Source organism: Elaeis guineensis, chromosome 6, assembly GCF_000442705.2.
Source record: "Elaeis guineensis isolate ETL-2024a chromosome 6, EG11, whole genome shotgun sequence".
NCBI classification, from domain to species: Eukaryota; Viridiplantae; Streptophyta; class Magnoliopsida; order Arecales; family Arecaceae; genus Elaeis; species Elaeis guineensis.
In genome coordinates, this window is record NC_025998.2 from 120954413 (window position 1) to 120973966 (window position 19554).

General features: G+C 35.5%; 1 protein-coding gene across 1 annotated transcript; it reads left to right on the forward strand.

Annotated features, from left to right (window-relative positions):
- Positions 1 to 375: 375 nt before the first annotated feature.
- LOC105060110 (uncharacterized) lies at positions 376 to 10503 on the forward strand. The gene is made up of 9 exons (XM_010943722.3): positions 376 to 579; positions 5001 to 5049; positions 5726 to 5814; positions 5970 to 6026; positions 6174 to 6236; positions 6326 to 6391; positions 9135 to 9221; positions 9420 to 9513; positions 9635 to 10503. The coding sequence occupies exons 1-9, from the start codon at positions 475 to 477 to the stop codon at positions 10150 to 10152; spliced, it is 1128 nt and encodes a 375-aa protein (XP_010942024.1). The 5' UTR covers positions 376 to 474; the 3' UTR covers positions 10153 to 10503.
- Positions 10504 to 19554: the final 9051 nt, after the last annotated feature.

The following is a 19554-nucleotide window of genomic DNA, read 5'->3' on the forward strand; positions in this document are numbered from 1 at the left end:
TAAGATGTAAAATTATTTTTTCTCATTCACTATTGCTCCTTTTAATACTGTTGCAGAGATCTGTATTTTCTTAATTCTATATTAATTAATCATTTCATATTATTTTTTCATCAATATAAATACATCAATATTTCTAACTATCAAATATTATATATTATAATTTTACAAATAATAATATTTAAATAATTAAAAAAAATAAAATAATAATATTTGAAAATTTAGTTTTGTACATGCTGTCCGCATTCTCCGGGTGTTCGACTAATTTTTATGGGTTGAAGGGCAAGTGAGGGAACAAGCCGTACGAGGGCTTTGGAGTCCGGACGCTTTCAACTTCGAAGAGGACTCCCAAGTCTGAGTCGGCACGGAGGGCCTCGATCGCTCTATAAAGCCAGCGAGTCTCTTCTCCTTGGCGGGCCAACTCACTAGCGTTCTGGAACCCACGAGGCCCAGCGAGGGAGCCTGAGACGCGGCGCCATGACCACCCGCATCACTCCCGGCGTGGGAGCCAACCTTCTCGGCCAGCACTCCGCCGAGAGGAACCAAGACGCCACCACCTACGTCGGCAATCTCGACCCACAGGTACTCTCCCCATCTTATCCTCCTTCTCGTCCTCCTCTTCTATCTCTCGGCCATCTCTGTCCCAGACTTTTCTTGCACTGGATTCATGGCTAGGGTTTTCAAGAACTATTCTTAATCTTGGTAGCGTAGGGTCGATATTATCTTTGAAAGAGTGCTTGTGGTGATCTCTTTGAGTATAATCGTCTGGGTTTTCGTAATTAGCCCGCATTTTTCGTCTTCTCAATAAAATAATTGCAGGATTTCCTATTGGAACGGTAGATTTAGATCTTCGGTGATGCACAAAGAAAAAACTCCTGAAAATCTTTGTGAAGTCTCGTTAGAGAGCACTGGTTAAAGTATTAAATTATTACTCGTTCAATTTTTGTTTATTGAGTTGATGAGTATATTGGTGATGGCGATTTTTTTGACGATATTTGCCTTTTTGATTCATATAGTCATGGAAGGACGTGTTTCTCAGTTTGCTTACGTATTCGTGGTCTGACTTTGTTGTCTTATCTTTGCACGTAGTAGAATATAAATTATTCGGAGATCCCGCTGGAACAACTTAAATAACAAAGAAAAAAATGCTCCCTAATGGTGACCATGATGATGGTTTCTTCCAGTATGCTCTCACTTTAGGATTTTTGAACCTTTTTAATAATTACATTATGACTGAAAGATGACTACTAGCTTGCATTTCTTTTGTCCTCTATTGAACTGTGGGAGATATGGTTTGATGTGGCAAGTAGGATGGTTGTGTACTGGCGTGGTTTTCGTGGCTCTGTTACGATGTATCTTGTACTCGAGCCTGGTTCGGCTTAAAATGAAAGAAAGGGGTGAACAACTGTATATTTAGCTGTCTACCCTAGTTCTCTGATGCAACCAAGTGAAGTATCCAGACTATTGTGCAGCTGATTGCACACAAGGTTCACATCAAAAGTTTCCTACGTGGGTTTGGTGTTGATCTAGAGAACCATGTTGCGGAAACTTACTTCACAGAACTTATGTTATGCTTTCTCCAGAAAAATCCTGCTCATGTTTCATTTTCAGTCTCGGACGGTATCTTGCTTGGCTTTCAAAAATTAGTGATTTTTTCTTTCCTTTAAATTATATGGCATATTTCTTCCTCTCAGATTGCTTATAGTAACTTTGTTATCTACCTTGCTCATTTATTTTATGTTTCTGACCATGTAAGGAATCTCACAAAATAGTAATTGTGCCTTAAAACAAAAGAAACTTAGTGAAATGCCTCCTGACTTAAGGGGTAGTGAACATGCCAAATCAATTTTCTTTTCAAGTAAACATCTTTCTTAGTTGTACCTGTACCATTTCATGGAAGTACACCTCAAACATGGATATGAAATAGAAACATGTGTTCTGGTCTAAAATTAATTTATTGTTGCTAAAGTTACCTTTTAAACATTCTATTAATCTTTTCCTTTTTACGATTGTAAGTACTTTGGTATGCGAAATCCTTTTGGTTTCTTTTTCTCTTAGACTTTATCAGGTTGATGAGAAGATGAAAGAAAAGGAAAGAGGATTACCAGGAGCAAAAAAGGAAAGTTGGATTTTTCTCTCCTTTGGTGGATGTAAGAGAATCTTCGGGTGGGAATATAGATAGGTTGGGTTAGCTATGGGTATGGTTATATCTGGTTTGGGATTGAAGTTGGTAAATCCATAACTTGTCCAAATTTGATCGGTCGAGGTAACGCCAACACATACTCAACCCACCTAGGTTCAGGCCTGGCATTGATCAACCTGATCAAAATAAAAAAATACCAAATATGCCAAATATGAAATAAAATAATAAAAGCCTCTTTCTCCCTCTTGCTTTTGAGCACCATTCTCACTACCTTTCTTTGTTTCATTTTTTTTTCCTTAAAAGGAAGGCACATGGGCTTAACGATCTCCAGATCTTCCACTACTTTCCGCACTCTGAACATTGATCCCCACCTGATAGCCCTCCTCGTTGTGACTTCCATCAACAACAGCCCTGACCTAACTATTCCATGCATTCAATGATGGGATCAACAACTATAGGCAGCAATCACAGATAGGAGAGTCGTTAGATTTTCTTGACATATATGTTCCAATTTTGATTTTTATTTTTTGGGTCGAAAGGACTGGAAAAACCTAGGATTTCACTGAGAATAGGGAAGGACAATTTTAGGGATTCATTGTGGGAAATGAAATGACAAAAGGACTGATGATGCAGGAAACTTGCAGCGCTGCCTGCTTATGCATTGGTGGAACTAATGATTTAGAAATTTTAAGGTTTTGTTCTTTTTGGTGCTTGTTGTTCAACTTCAGAGGACAGGGCTGAAAGAAAAATTTTGTGCACTAAAGGATGTATGGAAGTCTTTTAGGCCTGACTTAAGGTTTAGAAAATGGAGTTTGATGCTAGAAACAGGGTTCTTAGGATTTTAAGGTTAAAGTTGGTGGTTCAGTATTGTCCTAAGAATTTCAAGCAACACTAGAAGTTTCTGCAAGTTAAAGAGGGGATTTGATGAAGAAGGAAGGGATAAACTAAAGAGAATAGATAGGGAAAAAAGAGTAGGGAGGAACATTGGAGAGAGGAGGGAGAGAGAGTAGAGAGAAGAAAGAAGAAAGAAACCACTCTGTTTCTCAACAATGCCAACTCATACAAATTCACTATCCTTTCACTAGATCATGTACCTGCATGATTTTGGCCCTAAGTAACCAAATACAAAATAAAAAAGAAATTTGGCTGCTAAGTAATTTAGACTCTGAGTTACTTAATGACCAAGTACCTAATATATTAAAAACAAACATGTAATCTGGGATCTAGAACTTGTATGTCAAGTAATCTAAGGGCCAAGAAGTCTAGTATCATATATCCAAAACAAACACAAACTTATTGTATGCTTAATTTGGACTGACAAATAACTTTGATGCTCCAATATGTTCTATTGATGCTTCTAGCAATTGGATAAGGGTGTAGATCATTATAATCGGGCATTTGCCGCATGATCCAGGTCCTTGACTTCCTCATCTGAGAAAGGAGTTTGGATTGGCATGAGAATGTTGAAGTTTTGATGGGAGCAAGAATTTTTTGTGACTAATGAAGGCAGCTAAAGATTGGTAAAGAAGCTTCATCCTAACTATCGAGACTTAACCAGGTCTAGATAGACAAGCTGAGGATTGCTTTCATGGTGGCTAGGTTGGGTTTGAGTTGACCAACTTTGAATGGGTTTATGAAGGGCCAATCTGAATGTGCTTTTTACCTGAGTGGGACCAGTGGGTCTGTGGGTCCTATTGTTAGTTTGTTGGCCCTAAGAATATTGAAGAGATAGTTGTTGACAAAGTGGTTAGGATATGACTCTGTTATTTTGAACTACTTGCATATTTGCTATTCTCTCAAGATTCCTTCCTTTTGGCAAAGTAAATTTTAATTCTCTTGAGAAAATGTTAGCCCTTACTTTTTTCTTTGTTGTTGTTATATGAATTTCACAGTGCAAAAGAAGATTTTTTCTTTCACTCTCTGATCAATCAAACACAGTCGCAACATGAAGTTACGAGTATAAGATTGGCATGCATTTGGTTGGCAATAAGATGGAAATCAACACAACGTTTTGCTGTATTTTTTATTCTTACATTTTTAAAATATAAATATTCTGTTAACTCCTTGGAAACCATATTCTTGCAACATTTTGGCGTTGAGTTGTGAAATTTGGTGGATATAATCATGTTATGATTTGATGAAAACATAATGGATTTCAAAATTTTATATTCCATCGATTCTACTACCATAATGTTAAGGGCTTTGATCCTCTGCCCATGAGTCTTCGAGATGACCTTTTCATGTCTCATTCCATACATACCCCCTTCATAAAATTGTACACCCAAAAGTTGGTTCAATTCTGTCTTTAGTCAAAGTCTCAAAGAGACCACTGAAGTGCTCAAATAAAATATTAGATTCTATTTATCGATATATTTTGTTAAAAGAATATATAGGATCACCACCACCCATTCTCTTCTCATGTGGATTGCACATGCTCAATTCTAGAGCAATAAAATGGAATTCAGTTACTTCACCTTAGATTTCAAATGCTCAGCACTAGTGCATTGCTTATGTTTTGAGCCAGCTCAGCTCTAGTTCTTCCATATGCAGATTTACTTGATAATAAAAGCTTATAAGATACATCATAACGATTATAAGGAATAATTTATATCCTTGAAATTTATTTGCTGATAGAGCTTTGGTATCTTCAATGTGCTGTTGTTACAATAGGCTCTTGTGAAGTAGGTTATATTTTTTTTGCCTTCAACAATGGAATGCTTAGATAAAGGCACCATAAATCTTTCCACATTTTATTTATTTATTAATTTAGTGTTGGGGGAGGGGATGCATTATGGTGATATTAAAGTTATATAGATCCACCTTGTGCTCACATTTTATTATATTATTTTTCATTTTACAGGTTACTGAGGAGCTACTATGGGAATTATTTGTCCAGGCAGGTCCCGTTGGTAAGTTCAATGCTGCTTTGTCATATCATATATTAGTTAAACTATTTTACACTCATGCTTGGTGAAACAGCATGTTTAACCCATGACACATTCTAAAGCTTAATCATGAGCGGGTAATGTTGGAAGTTTAGAACAACTAGAAGCATGCTTTACCAATTAAATAAACACACACACAACAAAAAAAAAAAAAGAAGAAAAAAGGATTCTTCACCTTTGGTCAGCCAAGTATCACTGGGGAATTAGTGTTTTATACCATAATGCCGCTATGTACCAACTGTAACTGACCCCATTAATTGCACTGATCTCATTGTGCCAGGTGATAAGCTTGTTGTGAGGAGCCTTTTTTTTTTTTGGCCCCCTTTTCACGATATCAGATGGCCCTTAGCATTAATATAATTTTTTTTCATTATACTTCTTATTTTGAACCTTATCAAGACAAGCCTGATCGAGCAGCTTTTTTGGCAGGCGCAGTTTGAATTAGCTTTGAGTCTAAGAACTGAGTTGAAGCTCATCTCAACTAACTTTTAACTGAGCCTCATTGTGCTTATATTCAAGGCAAGCTTGAGTAGAACTCGAGCTGCTTGGATCAATCAACAACACTAGTGCCATGTAGACTAGTAAAATTGAATTCCATCTGACTTCATCCCAGTGTTACAACTTTAACTTTATTGTGCAGTTAATGTCTATGTTCCAAAAGATAGAGTTACAAATCTTCATCAAGGATATGGATTTGTGGAGTTTCGTAGTGAAGAAGATGCAGATTATGTAAGTATTGCGTGCATATTCATGTTTTTCTCCTGTTTTTTTTCTCCCTGCATTCATATTTATTGTTTATTCATGTAGCCTTATTTATTGGTGCTGTCAAGGTGTATATCATCTCTAAAAATGAAGACTCCTTTCTTGGTTTATTTTTTTTGCAGGCTATCAAGATTTTGAACATGATCAAACTATATGGAAAACCAATACGTGTAAATAAGGTGTGGTTGGTTTCTGTTCTCCTAGAATCGTTCCTTGTTTTAGGCATCTTCATGTTCTTAAATACATACATACATACATATGCATGTATGTGTGTATGTATGTATGGCTGATTTATGGTTATCCATTTAATTTTCTTCCTATTTCAGGCTTCCCAAGACAAGAAAAGCTTGGACGTGGGGGCAAACCTTTTTATTGGTAATCTTGACCCGGTAAAATTGTTTGCCCTTAATAACTAAAACGTACTTATGTCCATGTGTTAATTTATGATTTGATATATGTTTCTTGTTATTTGCTGCAGGATGTAGATGAGAAACTTCTTTATGATACATTCAGTGCATTTGGAGTTATTGTGACTAATCCTAAGGTGATGCTTCCTCTAATTATTCTCATTGGCTGCATTTTAGTTCCATGTGAGAAAAAAAAAATTCAAATTTGGAGGAAAATTACAACATGAAATGATGATTGAGTTAGTATTTTGATTGTTCGCAGCATTCCTGTTGGTAATAATATTTCCATGCATGTGTGCATTGAATGACCGAGAGAAGGAATTTTGGACAAAAGATGTATATTCTGCTATTAGTTCAGAAGTTGAGCTTATGTGCATCACGAAAATAATTTGTTAGGCAAAGTTTGCAAGCCATATTCTTTTAATTTTATTATTATAAATCTCATCTTCAGCCAGTAACTTGTTCTTAAATTATTAAATGCCTGTGATTATTATTATTATTATTATTTTTGGCAGAATATGCTTTGAATATGAATTCTCATTTGTTGCCTATATTGGATCATGGCATCTTAGGAACTAATTTATGATTGTTGAGCGTTAAGTTTGATTAGTTCGTCCCCCTCCCCCCCACCCCAATCCCCACCCAAAAAAAAAAAAAAATCTCTCTCTCTCTCTCTGCATTGATGGAATGATGTCATCATGATCATTCTTATTGAAATGATTGCATGAAGTTTGGTGTTTAAAAGTGAAGCTTGTGGACTGTTTTGATATCCTTTAGATGTCAGAAAATGGATTATACTGCAAATTTTCTATGTTTTACAAATCTTAGTTTTAGGATATGTGATTGGCCAACTGGCCAACTGTAGGAGGTTAGTTAAAGTTCATGCTAACAAAATTCTAGAGTTCATCCTTCTCCACTGTTAATGAAAATCAATTTGTTATAGCATTGGAATTCCTATGTTGTTGGGCAGCTGCTGCCAAAAAATTTGGGCACCTGTAGGAGGTTAAAGTTCATGCTACCAAAATTCTAGAGTTGTTCATCCACCAAAATTTGGGCAGCTGTTGCCAAAATAGAAGAGAGCTAACTGGAGATCTGAGGAAGAGAGAATGGTAAAAAATTTAACCAACTCTGATTTTTATATGAAAAATTTTTGTTGAGTAATACCTAACTATAACTTTTCCTCTTCATTATTACCAGGTGTCCTTTGTCAACCTAACTAATTTCTGCTTAAATAAGCCAAACTGATATGACATATATCACTAGATCCAAGAATAACTCTGCTACAGCTTGTCCCATTATATTTGATTGACCATCTCAAATGAATACTCCAACAGAATCCTCCATAGATTCAAAATGGAGCGTAAATCTCAAACAAGATCCATCTGGTTTTGCTTTTCTTTCACATATCCTGTTATCCTTCCACAAATTAGATCAAAAACATGCACAACAATAACACGCCAATTTATACTCGACATTTGTTTAACCTTGACAATTCAGCACTTGATATGTTTGTAGATTGGGTGCACAAAAACACAGGCATGATATCTTCATCCATTAGATTTTTGCATAGAGGTCACTGGAGAATTCAATTAATACCCAAATTCTTATTAAAATTGAATCATGAAAGTTGGATTTCCAATGCAAAATGGATAATGGATGTGGTGATGAACCTAATGAATATCAAATCAAGGTCCATTTAGGGAATGGAAGAGTTGGATGTATTTATGTCTGAGTTTAGTGCCTTACTACACATCCATGTTGAAATCCAAATTTGCATAGGAAAGAAAATCGATTGACTAAAATCTAGCCTTAGATATTAGGATTTAGCATTTAAGTGGGGTGTGGAGGTTTAAATTAAAATAAAGAGAGGGTTTGAAGGGCCTGTCAAACAACTGGATTTATGCAACATGGTTATAGCTCAATAGATGGATTAGTTGGAGATCAATAAGAGAAAATTCTAGGATCAATACTAGGAACTGAGAGCATGGAAAAAGATTGAAATGTAGAAAAACTAAAGAAGTTAGATATAAAAGAACAGAAAGTGGAGAAATAGCAAGGCAAGAGGAAAGATAATGCCTAGTGGTCTCCACTGAGAAAGTTTCAGTTTGAAGGCCTCACACTTCTGTTGCAGATTCATATGACAAGAGGACAAGAGTCATTCTTTGATTCACTATTCTTCATTAAAATTCTAGGTCCCCTATTTATAATGGAAAGGAACCTTGATGATTTCTAGTCCCAAAACTAACCTCTATTAGACATGGTTACTCTTCATGGTTGCTGTAACATAAACAGTTCTGTGAACAATATGATTACAGAATTAATCTCATTAAGCTGTCAATAGCTTCTGATCTGTCTTTGATTCAAAATGAACCATTAGAAATAAAAGAAAAGTAGGGCAAATTGAGAACTATTTTGAATCTAAGGGAAATGTTTTGGCCTGTAGCTTTTCAATGGATCCTTGCATCTTACCTCCATTGGCCTGTGACGGGTGATATTATGTCATATTGAAATCAAACATAACATGATAGCCGCATCTCATCCATTAACATCATTTACCTCCTCCCTCACCTGATGATCACCATATCCATTTGGCTGAGCAACAGGTGTTTCATGATAAGCCATTAGCATTCTTGAGAGTGCCCTCTGTATGTGGTCAACTGAGGGACCTCATGGTGCGTAAGCCAAGGGCGGTGTCTATCATATTGAATGGCAAGTAAAGCTAAATAAGATCTGTTAGTGCTTTCCCAGTAATTCCTCCTTTTCCACTTTTCCGAAGGAAAGTTGTCTGCAATATTTTAGCATATTTTAGTTTGCTTGTGCTTTTATATTTGCCTTTTGGCAGTGCAAACTGAACATTGTTTTCCCCTCCTCCCTATCCAGATAATGCGAGATCCTGAAACTGGGAATTCGCGAGGTTTTGGCTTTATTAGCTATGATTCCTTCGAGTCATCTGATGCAGCAATAGAGGTAATTTCATCAAGTTAGCTGGATTCATTTAAATTACTTGGCATATTTTGAATAAAATGTGCTGTATGTTTGATGCAAGTTATTTGAAAGTCATAGAAATTTCTTGCCTGAATGATACAGTAGGCGTTTGGCGCTTTGCTGTTTTTTCACATCTTATTTTCTTTCATTTTCTTCTGCATGTGTTTCTTGTTCATACAGGCTATGAATGGTCAGTACCTGTGTAACCGGCAAATCACCGTTTCTTATGCATATAAAAAAGACACTAAAGGAGAACGTCATGGCACTCCAGCAGGTATGTTTCTTTTATCTCTGAAAGTTAGAGCGAGGCAGCCATCAGAGTCGGTGCTCATCATGATAACCTCTTGCTTATAATTCTGAAATGATATTTTTATGTATTGTTTGGCAATGTGCAGAGCGAGTTCTAGCGGCAAGCAACCCGGGAACTCAGAGGAACAGGCCACACACCTTATTTGCAAGTGGGCCACCAACACTCCCTAATGGCCCTCAGGCAAATGGAACTGTTGGCGCACCAATCCGTCCACGACCCTACGCCAATGGTGCAATTCCACCCGGACCAGTTCGGCCTCCACCACCAATGGGTCAGTTCCCTCCCCCGATGCACATGGCAGCGCCTCCATCATGGCCTGGCCAGCACCAACCACCCAGCCAGCCCATTCCACCACCTGTGATGCCGCCGCTGCCACCACTCCAACAGTATAGGCCTCCTGTGCAACCTCCACCTACAGGCATGGTGAGGCCACCACCGCCACCTTCTGGGGTAGCCATGCCGCCACCAGCTTTGTGGAGGCCACCGCCGCCACCACCTCAGATAGGTGCACCATCAATGCCTCTGCCTCAGATGTCCATGCTGCCGCCGCCGCCGCCGCGGCGACCCCAAGCACCTCCTGCTGCTCCAAATTCTATAGGATGAGTTGTCAGAAGGGCACGCTAATGGATTGTTCGAGAATTTTTAGAATGTCCTATGGTGTGGAAAATTTGGAAGGTTGTGCGCTTGTTGGCTACTTTGGCCTATTTTGGGACGGCATGAAGTATTGACAACTGAATCATGTGAAGGAGCCTGGTGAACAGAGGTAGAAAGTATGGGAATCTCTGACTTGTGAGAGCAAGCATATGCAAGTGATGGATTGGTGCCAAGATCCACCGTGCTTTGATACTATGTTCAAAGGATACGTGCTTAGAAGATGGTGAAGATTCAAGGTTCACTTTGCTAATAATAATAATAACAATAATAATAATAACCACTTGATTGTGAGGTACCTTTCATTTTCGCATAGATTGCAGATATTGTCCTGGAGACCATTGCCAAATAGGGATTCTATGGAGTATTAATTTTGCTTCAAATCGAGTAGTGAGTCTCCTACGGACAAAGTTGTAAGAACTTTCGACTGCTTTAGTAGATTGTAATTGGTTAAACTAAAATTGGATGACAGTCTAGTTATAATTCCTTCCATTTCTTTGAAATATGATATTCTGGTAAGAAATACAAAGAAATCCAAGTCTACCAGTGAAGTCCTACTTTTACCTAGTCTGATGTTCTCAAGAATGCAAGCGCTTCGACATAGACTGTTAATCTTATGTTGGATCAAAGTGAACGAGATTTCATCGAGTGAATCGACGCCTTAAACCACTTGGTCCCTTGTCATCAACTTGAGCCCACAACTTGCGCACACAAAGACAAAGCTGATTACACAAATGGGCTGGGAGAAGTCAGGTTGAGATAGGTTGAGTCAGGTCTCTAGATACCCTGTTTCCAATCCTGAGGATCCAATGGGATCTTCCAAATAGGCTATAAGAAGTCACAAATTTGGCCTGGAACTTTTTCAACCACTGAAATGGGGTAGTTGACCAAATCGATCCATAGTTGCCACTACTGATGAACACTAGCGATGAGAGTGACGATGGCAATGTCTCAGTTGTATGATTTTGAAGCTAGTGTTGTATTTTATATACAACACATGATAGATTAGGTTAATTATGTGGCAAGAATGCCTTTGGTACTTCTAGCTTTACGAGGATTAAGAAAGTTGGGGTAAATGGAGATAGAGATAAAAATAAATACTATAACTCCAGAAAGTGACAGGTTTGAATTGTTTGTAAATATTATGATGAAAGAAATAATGCAGAAAGATGTTAAAGAAGTTTTTTGATTTAGACGTATAGAATTGGTGCTCGTGTTAATAGTAATGAATCTATTTAGGGGTGATCTCATAGTGCCCAAGTAAGAATAATAACTTGATGGTTTTTACAAATATTTAGTAATGCTCAGAGGCTGTTTGGAGTCCTTTAAGTGAAGTTGAATGCAATTCAAATTGTAAGTGTAAGCAAATCCTTTTATTTGGATGTTTGTGACTCAAATTTTCAAACAAGTTCATTTGCTTGTTAGGTCACAGCTCAAGATTAACTTGCATTTGGTTGGCTTGCAATCAAAATAGCCGTAGCACTAGTTGTGGCCGCTCGAGTACGTATGTTAACTTTAAAAAGTTACTCATCCTCCTCTTCCTTCCCTTCTCCTCTCCTATCCCGCCTTACTCAAATCTCTCATAGCTATTGCCCTTGATGCTACCACGGGCCCGCCCATGGTCTCCTCCACCCTAAATTGTACTATAGCCAGTCTTTCCTCCTCCTCCATCTCTTTTTTTCTTTTTCTCCTCCATCTTCCTCTCGAGTCTCTCCTTGCCAATGCCCTTGATGCTGCTGCTAAACCCATGTTACCTCTGAGAGGTCTATGGCTATCTCCTCTATCTCAGACTTTGCCATGCCCACCTTCTCCTACACCCTACCTCTTCCTCAATCTATCCACCCCTTCCACCCCTCTCCATCTTCTTTAGCCCCCTCAAGATCTACACCATCGTTCTCTCTCTTCCCATGAGTGCCGAGGTCAATGATCAGGCCCTTTCATTGATGATTTTTACGCCATTTTTTTTGTCCAGAATATCTATTTCTCCATGTATGTTGAGTGCTCCGATATGGTGTTTGCTCGCATAATGTTCGACAAAATATTTGTTAGAGATGCCTCTCTTTTCCTTAAACTCTATCCCAAATGCAAGAAGTGAGCTTTTTTGTAAGCCAACTATGGCAACTTGAGTTGCAATGCAACTTCAAATATATGGTTCCAAAAACATCTATAAAGATCATTATGTTGGCGCTTGTGCTAATGTTAGAAAAAATATCGATGGCCTCACGTTGGGAGGTGATTTTGTGGATCCCAAAGAAGAACAGTAGCTTGCAAGTTCTTGTAAAGATTAATCATACTAAAAGTAACATAGAAATCCGCACTCGAAAGAAAAGAAGATAACATGCGTCCCAATCCTACTAGGAGTGTTTTTGCTCTATCTTTTGGTAAACTCCTTGCTTTCATAATCAGTAGGAGAGGTCTAGAAATCAAACCCTCTAAGATTGCTCGCAGCAAGGAGCATTGAAAGGGATAAGCTTGTAGCATGACGTGGATCAGGATGATAACCCCGAAATCATTGAAAAACTAAGGTATGGGATATTAATGGGCAGTATTTGATGCCATACCAATTTTTAGAGAGGAAAGATAGTCAATACTTGATGCAATATGCTATGTGAGTGAGGGGATGAATGAATGAATTATACTTCACTTATGTAAATTTATTTTACGAGATATCTATGTTATTATACCATTAACGAATATGAATTTAACCACCTAAATAAGGTGGAGTTGTAGCAATAGCTGGCGATGCATGGAATCTTGAGTTGGCGGCTATTTTCAAACTAGCCGGATTTTTTTGACATGGTCCATAGAACTAGCCAAGGTCATAGATGCTAGTTGGAATTAAACCAATTGACAATTTGATGTAGTGATCCAATTAGGAAGAAGGATAAAATTCATTTAATCTGCTCAACTCTAATCTCTTTAAAAAAAAATTTAAAAAGAAAAAAAAAAAGGGAAAGTAGGTTCAATATTCTCTTTCCTTTATTAATGAATTATAAAAATAAGTTATAAAGTCTCTACTAATCTTTGTACAATTCGGATTAGATTTCTAAAGATTACAACTTTTTGAAAATAGACATGATTGATGAAAATCATCATGAAAAGTTAAGATCTTATAGGATGTAAATCTTAATTTCTATATTGACTTTATTTTTAGTACTCTACCTAATTTTTTTTTTTATTGTAAGATATATCTAGTCAAAATATTTTCTTCTTTTTTTTTTGATTTAAACAACCATTTTAAGGTCTAAATAGTAGAATTTGCCCTGATTGCGTGGTGCATTGCAACCTTCATGGCATTACATCATGAGCTCAATAATTTATTAGATTTCGACAAAAATAATATCTTAATAAGATGTCATATGATCAAGATGGTCTATATGGAGTCCAGTGACTCTCTTGGATTACACGGCACTTGTTGTTAATCTTGCATTAAGATCCTGAAAAATATAGAACATTTGCAGACATAAATCAGATCCTCTTGATCTTACCTTTTTATTATTGGAGTTTTGTTTTAGAAAGAAAAGATTTAAATTTTTTATCCCTAAACTTCAGTTGTTTAAAAGTCTTAAAACTCTTTTAAGATGATGTCTCATTTTAAAGGGATACAACTTTTTAGAAGAGAATTTCGATTTCCAAAGAAATGATATTTCAAAATATTGCATATCTTCGAAACCATGGTATCTCCTTAATTTCCAAACAGAGTCTATAAATAGGCTATAGATTCGACTATTTTGGGTTATTAAAAATACCCTTATTTTCTCTTTTTTCTACTCTCTATTTTTTCTGTTTTTTTTTTCTTATTTTGATATTTGAAGGAAGTCATTTGGGTTAGCCTCTCCAAAAATTTTTCTTGTTAGAGGAGGATCGAACTGAGCCAGATTCTTGTACCTTAGGGATAGGATAGCTGCAAATCCGCATATAGAAGATGACTCATGTCCTTAAGACAGTGTTGTCGTACGTCTCAATCCAGACAAGCTCTTTTTAATCTTTAAATTTTCTTTTAAATAGTTGTTTGTTTTATAATTTTGATCTAAGATCATTATAAAAATAATGTATAGCAATTTATGGATAAAAATTATTTCCAACGGTCCAAGATCATGATTAGTGATTATATTAAAAATTATTATTAGTTATTTATCAAATTTAATTTGATTGCATAGAACTAGTTTTGCTTTGTTTGTATAAAATTTGAAAGCTTATCATTTAAAAGTTATTTTCTTTTCGAAAGTCAACCATTTATGAAATTCATATTGCTCTGAAATAGTGCAATCTGATTTTGTGTTATTTTATAAATATTACAATTTTTTTGATAGTTTTACAATCTTTGTAGAATTTTTCTGCAACTTTAAAACTTGTATAGAATTTTTTTGCATCTTTAAAATATGTATAGAAATTTGCTGCAACTTTAAAATTCGTGCAGAATTTTTCTACTTCTTCAATTTTTATATAAATTAATTACTTTATACGTTAAATTCTGTGGACATCTATCTGTATCTTTAAAACCCATGCAGAAAATTACTGCATCTTCAAAAATTATGCTGATATTTGATTAAAATATCTATGTAGAAATTTTTGACTAGAAATTTAATAATATTTTAAAATCCATGCAGAATTTTTTCTACAACTCTAAATTCTACAAGCATTAATTTTTGCAAATTTTAAATTTTATGCAGATTTTTTTGCATCTTTAATTACTATGTAGAATTTTTTCTGCATCTTTAAAACCTGTATAGAAGTTATTGCAGCTTTAATAGTTGTGTATTTTACTAGCTATTTTATATATTGCTATTATTTTGAAAAATATATAGAAATCATACAATTACTTTACTTGTCATATTCTTAGTGTAATTATTTAATTTTGTTAATAATATTATCATTTTGTAGCCTATGCATCAAAGAAATATCTTTCCTTAAATTAAGAAAATATAGGAACCATATTAAATTCTTTATTTTATACTACATCTTCTGTTCCATCTAATGCCAATGATAGCAAAAAAATTGTTAGAACAAATGATATTTTAGAGCTTGCTTATAGTTTAATTTAGAGAATTCTATCAAAAATACACACATGATTTCATCTGATTATTTTGATCTTATATGAACTAATGGATTTTTTTTCTTCTCGATAGTGCTGCTGTACTCCAAACAAACTATTATATCTTAAAGCATCATGGAGGCCGAGTTGATTGATTTGGATACCGTCTGTATTGATACAGAGTGGATTAAAAAAATCTTATCTCATAAATTTATAAGATAACTCAAAAAAAGTAATGCCATTCTTTTAGAATTTGTCAGATTTAAGAAAAACTTAGCAGACCAATTAATCAAGGGTTGCCTTAAAATAGAGTCTTAGAATCATCAAGAGGGATAGGACTTAAGTCCAATATGTGGTCATCGATTGTGGGTATCCAAGCTCTATGATTGGAGATCCCATAAATAAGATTCAATATGGTAGAACGAAGCTGATTGAATGATCGTGTCAGAGCACATTCTCGGAGTATATCTCCCACAATCCTTAGGATGAGTGCTCTTATCAGTGATGGTAAATCTGGAAAGGATGAGTAATGGTAAATCTGGAAAGGATGAGTAATGCTTTTAATAAGTCGAAGACAAAAAATCTGTGGGGTATTAGATCGCAAATGTCCTTGGAGGACTTATCTATGTGAGAATTATTGAATATGCTGCAACTAGAGATTTGGGCTAATCCTTATAAAATTCTTATGAAAAATTAAGATGCTGCACATTAGACTTTTGAATGGCATTGATCGCATAAAGATCCATTTGATCTATATTGTGTAGATGATAAGTTAAAGTTTGAGTTAAAATATCTAGTTCAAGATCTAATCCACTATGATTTTTTCAGATGAATACTATCAACACTGAGTAAGGTTCAAGTCTGAAGGACACCTCATTTATTACATAGATGATCCAGATATTTTCTTTATGATTTTCAAAAATTTAAATATTTTGTGTGAGATTGTTGGAGTTTTGTTTAAAAAAAGAAAAGAGTTAAATTTTTTATCCTTAAATTTCAATTGTTTAAAAATCTTAAGGTGATGCCTCTTTTCGAAGAGATACGGCTCTTCGAAAGAGAATATCGATTTCTAAAGAAATATGATATTTCAAAACATCATATCTCTTCAAAACTGTGGCATCTCCTCAGTCCTGGATGGAGTTCATAAATAGACTCTAGATCCAAATGTTTTAGGATACTAAAAACACTATGATTTCTTCTTCTCTCTGCTCTTTGTTTTTGCTACTCCTTTTTCTTATTTAGGTATTTGAAGTAAGTCATTTGGGTCAGCCTCCTCAATGACTGTGCTTGTTAAAGAAGGACTGGACTGAGCCAGATTATTATACCTTACGAATGGGATCGCCACAAACTCGCACATAGAGGACGGATGCAGTGTTCTCACATATCTCGATCCAAACAAGTTCTTTTCAAATTTTTAAAGTTTTTTTTAAATAATTTATTTGTTTCATAATCTTGTCGTAAGATCATTATAGCAGCAACGTAGTAATTTCTAGATAAGAATCATTTCCAACATTTACTAGTTCCCATGGATCATTGACATGTAAAACTGCCCGTTGAACTTTGCAAGTTGCATCTTCATAAAATGTGGCATCTTTGTATCGGTGAAGGCCCGACGCATCTCCAGAATTGGACCTCTTGCAATGCTATGAAAAAAGAATACTATAAATTTTTTTCTCACGATAACGTTAGTGTTCGTTGGCTCCATTTCTTCTGAAAGTGGGCATAGGGGTCTGAAGGTTTGTTTAGAGACGTGACAAAGTGGGAGTTAATGCTTGGAAGTTGGTAGCGCCGCGCTACCCTCGCTGCAGCCAGTGGAAACGCGGGATGCTTTCAGGCGTGGCCATCGCTCTCACCACTACATATTAAACATCTACTCTTCGCTTTGGAGGCACCATGAAAGCGCCATTTGTCATAGGCTATTGAATGCCCTTCATATAGCTGAAGATCTCAAAATGACCATTGGAGCCCAGTGGATGCTGAATAATTAAACCATATGATGGATGCTAAGAGTAAAGTACCTGAAAAATGATTTGAAAAATAATCAATCTAGCCATCTGATACTCTCCCAATGGCTCCATATTCTATTTTGTTTCTCATGATCCTAGCAATTTCAGGCATGTCATTTTGTTAGGTTCTCTATAGGAGCTATACTTGGCCCATATTGCAACGAAGGCAAAGTATATGGGCTAGCCAGCCGGGAACAGAGCTTACAAAAGGTTAGAATATCCTGTTTATATAAAGCCAAGAGCACCTCATGATGTACAATTAATCAATGGATTTAAGATGCCACTTCTTGGTGCTGTTGCCTCGTAGATGGATGAGAGTAAATCAAATAGGCCATGTTGTTTAGTAAATCTTGATTCTTGAGCAAACTTTGATGTGTCACGTCCTATCCTTTGTGAATTGCTCCTTTCCCGTTCTACCATGTTAGATGGGAAGGAAAAAAAAAAAGCGAAGCAGAGGTAGCTTGCTTCAAACAGGCACTACTTATAATTATCCATGTCCCAGGTTATAAAAAGACAAATAACTAGCATAAAAATTAACGTGAACTATGGTTTAAATCACAAAAGATGCACTTATAAGTGAAGGTAATATATATTTCAAACTTTTTTTATCTCAAACCTTATACACTTTTTTTCTTGCTCTGCATATATTTATTCATGTATGCTCTTGGGTTCTCTTCTCTATTTTGTAAATCTGCTTTGAGATGTGATTTTGCTGATCTATTCACAAGAAGATGAATAGTTTGGGCCCAACTGTGCTGAAGACGAACAATCTTTTTCATGTACCGGTCATTAATAATTACCTAATGTTATAATGTATCGCGACTAAGGTAAGTTTCAGAAATGCATGCCACAATTTTGCATTTACGTCGATTTTGAAAAGCAAACATGCTTTTTTTTTTTTTTTTTTTCTCTATCCTTATGCATGATTGCAAGAGAGAATGTGCTATAGAGTTGCCGCCTACATCAGCATAAAGCAAATGCTACACACCAAGTATTATGATTGACTTGGTTGATTTGATTTCTCTCGATGTTTGTCGTATTCTACATACGACCATTGTGACTGACTTGTAGCTCTTCCCGTATGTCTTGTTCCGGGTCATGCGCTAGGAAAATTCTTTGTATGCAGCGTGCGGTGCAGATCCAATATAAAATAGAAATGGCAATAAGTAAGACTTGGATCGGATATTGTAGTATTTATTCTCAAATCTGAACTTAATATTGTATATCTAAATTTTATCCGACATCCGATCAGATAAGAAAAAAGATATCCATTTTCATATCCAATAGATTCAGGATATTCAAAGATAATCTATTTTCTCATACCCAATCTATATTCGCCCCATGCCTATTCCATATCTAAAAAAAATAAATAATTAAAAAATTTTTATAATATTATCAATTAAAATAAAATTATCAGTTCAACGTAGAACGTAATTTATAAATCCAGATTTATAGAAATCAAACGTAGAAATAGAATTACAATTCAACATAGAACATATAAATAATCAAAATAATTTTATGTATATTATTAGTCAAAACAAAATTATCAAAACAGAATTATAAACATAGATATTCAGATATGGATTCGGATATTATCCATATCTGTAAGTTCGGATCCGGTTCAAATAGAAAATAGCACTATCCATACTCTACTCATATCCGTACTACAGTTTTCGGATTTTACCTAAACCTGAACCCAAGTCCGATCAAACCTTATTTTTCGGGATTGAACGGGTTTGAGTAAGATGCATACCCATCGGATCGGATCGATTTTGTCATCCATAATATGGAGTGTACCACTTCATTCTATTGCATTACGTAGCCACTATTTTCTAATATATATTTAATATCTGTAGTTCTATTTTTTCATTGAAAATTCTGAATGATAAAAATACTTCTTCTTTTAAATTATGATATTCTGTGAAAAAATTATGATATCCCTTGCAGAAAATCATAATTTCAATGCAAGATGTTATAATATATGTATAAAATATTATAATTTTTTTTAAAAAAAATATTTTTATTATTTAAAATTTTAATAAAATAATAAAATAATAAATATTAAATATATATTAAAAAATAATAATTATATAATTTAATAAAATAAAATGATGCGCTCCGTCGTAGATTTTCTGCGCCACACGCGGTGCACAAATAATTCTTCTTCCGGGCAATGGCTACGCCTCGTTGGGATAACTTATACCGGCCCAATGTTGGATGGGTGGATGGGCCAGATGGTGGTAGTCTCGTAATTTCATATTCAGATGGTCATAGTTTTGGAAAATCTCCAAGAACATAGTATGCGACAATTGG

Bases quoted from the DNA above. Each gene is read 5' to 3' on its own strand.
- LOC105060110 (XM_010943722.3), top strand. From the start codon at position 475: ATGACCACCCGCATCACTCCCGGCGTGGGAGCCAACCTTCTCGGCCAG. The intron at 5,815-5,969 runs GTAAGTATTGCG...TTTTTTTTGCAG, and splicing joins GTGAAGAAGATGCAGATTAT to GCTATCAAGATTTTGAACAT. The intron at 9,222-9,419 runs GTAATTTCATCA...TTGTTCATACAG, and splicing joins CATCTGATGCAGCAATAGAG to GCTATGAATGGTCAGTACCT.